Here is a 7513-nt window from a genome sequence, read left to right as displayed (position 1 = left end):
AACACAGAAAAAGACAAGCTGACAACAATACGTTTGTGTTTCATTTATCACCACTAGATGTCGGTTCTGTGATAATCTCAGCGAGCGCCATCTATGGAGTTTCTATTACTTTACATAACAATGAAAGTGGAGACATCTCTTGGCACTTTGTATGGAAATCAAAATAGGAGTATGAACGGGTGCTGTCTGCCCTGCGTCAAAGTTCACAAAATTTGTCAATTTCAATACATTTTTATTTATCTTTATTTTACATATATATTTAACAAAGTAAAAAATTAAGCTCTTCTCTACCACTCAAAGGTTAATTGGTACAAATCCCTTCAGGGATAAGTTCGCCGTTGTACTTAGCACTTTTTTTGTTGTAACCTTTTTGTACTTATTTCCTTTTTTTGTACAATAAAGAGTATAAACAAACAAAAAAAAAAATTACACAAACATTATTACATAAAATAAATTAAATAATAAATACATAAATTAAACATCAAACAATAATTATTTATTTCAGTAATTGGAAACTCGAAAAAGTTTCTCATAACATTTTATACTAAGTTCATTTACAATCTTGTACTTGTCATTTACGCTTACAAAACAATCATTCAGATTATTCCAATTATCAAAATGCACATGAATTATCAATGAATAATCAAAAATAACCATTTTTTATAAACTGTTACGTTTTTAAAATATAATTTGTAACATAACTTTTGTAAAATCACGCTGCAGTTAACATTATTTTTCAACAAACATACCTACAAGCAACTAAACACCGCAAGTTAAGTAAAAGCTTATAAAAGGTAAATTCATCATCATCATCATCCCAGCCTATATGCGTCCCACTGCTGGGCACAGGCCTCCGCTCTGAACAAGAGGGCTTGGGCCGTAGTTCCCACGCGGGCCCAGTGCGGATTGGGAACTTCACACGCACCATTGAATTGCTTCGCAGGTTTCCTCACGATGTTTTCCTTCACCGCAAAGCTCGTGGTAAATTTCAAATGTAATTCCGCACATGAATTTCGAAAAACTCAGAGGTGCGAGCCGGGGTTTGAACCCACGACCCTCTGCTAAAAAGGTTAAATTAGTTATAAATAATCCCGGCGAAAACATAAGAAACCACAAGAGTCAGTATTTAATACTTTAATTAAGTTAAAATCGATGACCTAGACTCGAAACTTGAGAGATGCTTAGAGCGGGCTTTTAATCTCTCGACTCGACTTCTGTTATAATAACCAAAAATAAAACAACAATCATATTTATACAACGTCTCTACCCTCTGAACAATATCCGAAATTAAGATTGTTTTTTTGGAATCTTTTTGTATTATTTATTTCAATTCCAAATTTTTACTTTTACGGTCATCCCGTAAAACCTAAATTGAAAATACAAACTGAAATATAGATGCACAGAAAAACCAGAAAAATAAGACCAGCACTGGGAATCGAACCCAGGTCCTCGGCATTCCGTGCCATAGCATGTGGCCGTGCATAGGGGAAATTCGTGTCTGTACCATTGTCCAGCAGTGGTGTAGCGGTATAGCACACGGCACGGAATGCCGAGAACCTGGGTTCGATTCCCAGTGCTGGACTTATTTTTCTGGTTTTTCTGTGCATCTATATTTCAGTTTGTGTTTTCAATAGCCGAAATCTTAATACCTACAGTTTCGTCTTGGTAACATTCCTCAATTTCATTTAGATTTTTACTGTCCATGTAAGTAATCAAATAATGTACAATATTAGAATGTTCTAATGAACAGAAATAGTACATTGTGTCTTAAGGGCGGTAAACAAGGAATTACGAACGAGAGTCTATTAGAAGCCCGAAGTCGAAGACTGAGGGCTTTAATGAGTCGATGTTCGTAATTCTAGTACCGCCCGTGCGACATACAATGTTTTTCATCACATTTGCGAGTAAAATTGTATATTTGTAAAAGAAAACTAATATTTTTTTCAAAAATTGCCGATACCGCTGACTACGCTCTTGGCAGCGCCAGCCTCCGCGCCGCCCTACCCCAGCCTGACCATGCGCGCATGGCGCTGCAGCACACCATGCAGTATCACACTCATTTACCGACCTTGGGCTTCATGACAACAAAATTAGTGCGGGAAATGACTCATTTACCGACCACGGGTTTCATGAGAAGCACATAAAGGTCGAGGGTTTTATTTGGGGGGTTGCAACCAAGGTAGCCTGCATGTTACGACACTGTTTACGAGCAAGTGTGATGAAAAATATCTAAATAATTAACGCATTGTTCCCAACTATTTAATTGTAAAGCAGCCATTTCTAAGTTACGGTTGCATTTAGTATGAGGCTGTGTACAGTCGAGTGTAAAAATAAGTATCTATTCGAGCCACCCAAAAATATGTTACTACGGCCTTATTGCAACGGAATAAGAATTTGTGATACTTATTTTTGAAACTTTGAACTTGACTTTATTTGTACATAAATAGGTTAAAATACCCTTATCGGCACGTTCTATTTGTCTTTGTCCAGAGGATAGAGACCGTATATTATATAATATCTATCTATCTTTGAGTATCAGAATCTCTGAAACGGCTTCAACGATTTCGATGAAATGTGGTATGTATGTAGGGGTTTTCGGGGATGACAAATCGATCTAGCTTGGTCTTATCGCTGGGAAAACGCTTATTATCGAGTTTTAGTCCGAGCAAAACTCGGTCGCCCAGGCTCTATATATAATATTGTAAATATAAGTTTTTGTTAAAGATTTAATTTTGAATACAAGCTTTTTTGCTGACTGTAATTTTTGTTGAGTGTACTTGCATTGTCATCCAAACTACATTTGTGTACCAAATTTCAAGTCGATGCCATTAATCATTGAAGAGTTCCGTCCTGCGGAGACGATCCTGGCCGGAACACCAGAATTTCACCACCAGATTAATGTATTGTCGCTGGATTTACATGGTCATGACATATTTTAAGTCAATCATCAGCAGGAAGACGTCCACTGCTGAACAAAGGCCTTCACAACTCGCCACTTGCATTCACCAGTTGCCCGCATCGTGATGTCATCAGTCCACCTAGTGGGAGGCCTGCCAAAACTTCGTCTTCCGGTTCATGGTCACCACTTAAGGAATTTTCTCCTCCAACAACAGTTATCTGTTCATCGAGCGATGTGGCCCGCCCGTTGCCACTTCATTTTACATTTTTTTTTTTCATTCCATTCATGCCATGCATTTTGTTGTTTTGTTTGCCATCCGGCAAAAAAGCAAGTGGGTCTCCTGATGATAAGAGATCACCACCGCTCATAGACACCTGCAACACCAGGGGGATTGCAGATGCGTTGCCAACCTAGAGGCCTAAGATGGGATACCTCAAGTGCCAGTAATTTCACCGGCTGTCTTACTCTCCACGCCGAAACACAACAGTGCAAGCACTGCTGTTTCACGGCAGGATAAGCGAGCAAGATGGTGGTAGCAATCCGGGCGGACCTTGCACAAGGTCCTACCACCTGCAAAATATTTGCACATATTTTTACAGTTATGTCAGTGACTTTAGTTTAAAAAAAAGTTCAACAACTTTCTACTCTTTTACTTTGTCTGCGTCCACCTTAGCGTCCAAGGTAATTTAGTATCTGAATAAATAATAGAATATTAGAAATTTTCAGACGAAGTTGCGGGAAAAAGCTAGTTAGTATATAGTCGAAATGTAACCGTATTGTTTTTCACCATACTACAGCGGATATTGACCCTTACACCAGTTAAAAAATATATACCTAATCAACAAAAACCTTAAACACGCAAATGACTTGAAAACATTGATAAACTTTTCAAATTACTCAAAATTCCCTGTGTCAATAGAAATAGGACATCCCAAAGGAAATTTGACCACGTAAAAGTTGAAAAACTTTCGGGACACGAACCTGCGACCTTCGAGCCAAGCGAAAGAAACAAACAATAAAAAAAATTACAGCACTATTGTTCCAAACCATTTAAAATTTAAATTAAAAAAAATTAGAACAATAGTTTTTTTTTAAATCAGTGCGGCCTCAGGCTATATTCAGGCTTTTCAGCCAAAACAAAAGCCTTTCAGACTTTAAAAGCAGTGAAAAATATACAAAAGGTCACTAGAGCTTTGAGGTGTGGGAAAGGGACAGGGTGTTGGGAAGCTGGGACGGCGGAGTGAGACGGGTAGCTGAAAATCAATTTATTAGGTTGTGACGTAGCGGAGCGCGCGTGCGCCGTGTGAGCGCTCCCGGGAGAGAGTTGCCAGCGCAAGGAATATTTACACACTTTAGAATTTATTTTACCAATGTGTAAATGCGAAAGTTTGTAAGTTTTAATAATATGTTTTTGATATTACGTAAGAAAAGAACATGATGGAATTGATTGGATTTTGAATTCACAAACTGGATCTAATGAATTACGTGTGCAATGTTGCGCGTAAAGGCGACTTATTTAAATATGAAACTACCGTGAGACTCACTCATATTAAATGATATTGTAACGGATAACTCACGTCTTAAACAGAGTTTAGCTCGACATGTTTCGGGCTATTTCGTAGCCCTTCTTCTCAGGAGCATTCACCTTCTGAAGGTGACGTGAGTTATCCGTTACAATATCATTTATTTAAATAGATTTTTTTTCAATACAAATCAAATACTGCTAACAATGTCCGCCATCCTAGAACTGGCTAGAACACAACTGACGCCGCCTGTCACGCTACAAACATCAAGCATTTTGCTTTACAATTTATGCTTCTTCGAATAAACTTAAAAGTGTAATAAAATTTAAAAATTAATTATTTTTAAAAGTCGCAGAACTGATGTTCAGTTTGACGAGTATGATCTATGTTTTAATTATTTGGTTAAATTACAGGCCACACTCGGTAAGTATAAACGAATTAAAATAATTTATTTGCTCACCCTTGACTTTAATTAAAGAAATTCTTTTAGTTCATTGAGATGGACCTCCACAAAGTAACGCCTGATTCAATAAATTACTAGTATATAATTTAATTTAATTAAAGCTTAATTTTGTACTACACAAGGTGAGAAAGACAGTTTTTACCGAAACAACAAGCTACACCGACTTCCTCTATGCTTACCATAACACGAGGTTTAAATTTATAATATTTTATTCCAATTGCTGGTCTGTTTTGAATAAAATAAGTATTTTTTTAAATGCCATCAAAAACAATTTCGTTTAATTTAATCCCCGCACTGGCAACACCGAGCCCATCTGGGCGGGCTGCTCGAAATAGCCCCGCGCGGGGGGCAGTAGCGACGGCGTCGCGGCCCCGAGCACTTGCCATGGCGTCCGTCGCCGCCTGGCTGCCGTTCGCCCGCGCCGCCGCGATCGGCTGGGTCCCCATCGCCACACACCCCCTTCCGCCACCGCCCGTCCCCAAAGACCGCCGCCGGGCAGAAGACGAAAAACTCCTCATCAATGTCTCCGGCAGACGCTTTGAAACCTGGAGGAACACCCTCGAAAAATACCCAGACTCCCTCCTCGGCTCTACAGAAAGAGAATTCTTCTACGATGAGGACAGCCGGGAATACTTCTTTGACAGAGACCCAGACATATTCAGACACATACTCAATTATTACAGAACAGGCAAACTACATTACCCGAAACACGAGTGTTTAACTGGGTACGATGAGGAGCTAGCGTTCTTCGGTATCCTACCCGATGTTATAGGCGATTGTTGCTATGAGGACTATAGGGATAGGAAACGTGAAAATGCGGAGAGACTTATGGACGATAAACTCAGTGAGGCGGGCGATCAGAGCCTGCCGCAGCTTACAGATTTGAGGCAGAAGATGTGGAGGGCTTTCGAGAACCCTCACACGTCGACGGCCGCTTTAGTATTTTATTATGTGACTGGATTTTTCATTGCCGTCTCCGTGATGGCTAACGTGGTGGAAACGGTGCCGTGTGGGCACCGGCCTGGTCGGGCGGGTACCCTGCCGTGCGGCGAGCGATATAAGATAGTGTTCTTCTGCCTGGACACGGCTTGTGTGATGATATTCACCGCAGAATATCTGCTCCGGCTGTTCGCGGCGCCGGACCGCTGTAAATTCGTGCGTTCCGTCATGTCCATCATCGATGTCGTGGCTATCCTGCCGTACTACATCGGTCTGGGTATCACGGATAACGACGATGTGTCAGGCGCGTTCGTAACTCTCAGGGTGTTCCGAGTGTTCCGTATCTTCAAATTCTCGCGGCACTCCCAAGGTCTCCGGATCTTGGGCTACACGCTCAAGTCTTGCGCCAGCGAGTTGGGTTTCCTGGTCTTCTCGCTGGCCATGGCCATCATCATCTTCGCTACGGTCATGTTCTACGCGGAGAAGAATGAACAGGACACCAATTTCACATCCATTCCTGCCGCCTTCTGGTACACCATTGTCACCATGACGACCCTCGGGTGAGTACTATTCTTAATAAGTAAGTTTAAAAACAAATGTCCATGGACAGATTTGAAAACATGTCGGTCAGCGTTCGGAAAAAGAATTATAACGTGTCGGAATTAGCCATCAGTCAATGAATATTCCATAATTTATCACAAAATTATTGATCGATGCCTTTATTGCTGTGCAAGCATTGTGCTTCCTCCCAGACGGATCCAAAAGGTAGCCACAGCTCTTGGGCTTAACAGGATAACTCCGAGCACCTCGAGTTCGTTCTTATAGAATGATTAATCAGTGTTAAAGTTTCACGTTCAGAGCGGACACCTGTCGCAACCATTAAAAATTTACGCGGGAAGTAACAGTCATGGCGGCGCAGATTTTGCTCCATTAAAAGGTTTAAAGCGTTGAATTATTGATGTTGGTACACGCTTTTAATTCCGTTCTCGTTTGTGCAACGTGTATGAAGGTCGTAAAGCCTCCGGAACATATGGCGGTGTTTTGGACGGGAATTTTAATGGACATAGAGAATTAGGGGCTGTTAGGGCTCGTGTCCTCATGGGCGCTACGGAGCTGTGATTTAATAAAAAGGTAAAAGGCAGCAGGGCTACTACGAAACTCGAAACTCGAAGTTCGTATCGTACCGTTCCTCTCGCTCTTGTATTAAATGTATAAGTGTCAGAGGGACCGCACGACACGAACTTCGAGTTTCGAGTTTCGTACCTAGTAGCCTTGCAGGTGTTGTACGAAATTATAGTTATTGTCTGAATCTGTTAGTGATGAAATGAGGGTTTCTTTGACAGGTTAGATGGCGCTTGTATCGTGACCGTTTGTCAGTTGTGACATTTACGCCTCTTTTTAGGGTTCCGGAGCCAAAATGGCAAAAACGGAACCCTTATAGTTTCGTCAAGTCCGTCTGTCGCAGGCATTTTCCTCGAAAACTACAAGATGTATATCAATGAAATTTGGAGTACAGATGTCTTGTCAAAGCCGCTATTTAGTTTTGTAGTTAAATTACAAAAATAAATATTTATAGGGGGGGCACTCCATACACGTAACAGAAATTGTTTTTTTTTTTAACTCGCATCAACATGTGGCACATAGTTCGACAGCTCTTTTGAAAAGATAGTAAGATTTCTCAAAAACTTT

General features: G+C 40.6%; 2 protein-coding genes across 2 annotated transcripts in view; both read left to right on the top strand.

Moving 5' to 3' along the window:
• LOC141444090 (uncharacterized) overlaps positions 1-3853 on the top strand; it is a 5839-nt gene extending 1986 nt beyond the window's left edge. The window contains exon 4 of the mRNA XM_074109520.1: positions 3819-3853. Within this exon, the coding sequence (XP_073965621.1) occupies positions 3819-3853 (35 nt within the window). The remainder of the gene's footprint in view (positions 1-3818) is intronic.
• Positions 3854-5253: 1400 nt separating this feature from the next.
• LOC141444089 (potassium voltage-gated channel protein Shal) lies at positions 5254-6388 on the top strand. Its single transcript, XM_074109519.1, has one exon. It carries the CDS (start codon positions 5270-5272, stop codon positions 6386-6388), a length of 1119 nt encoding a protein of 372 aa, XP_073965620.1. The 5' UTR covers positions 5254-5269.
• Positions 6389-7513: the final 1125 nt, after the last annotated feature.

Source organism: Choristoneura fumiferana, chromosome 29, assembly GCF_025370935.1.
Source record: "Choristoneura fumiferana chromosome 29, NRCan_CFum_1, whole genome shotgun sequence".
NCBI lineage: Eukaryota > Metazoa > Arthropoda > Insecta > Lepidoptera > Tortricidae > Choristoneura > Choristoneura fumiferana.
This window is presented reverse-complemented; position numbering and strand designations above follow the sequence as displayed.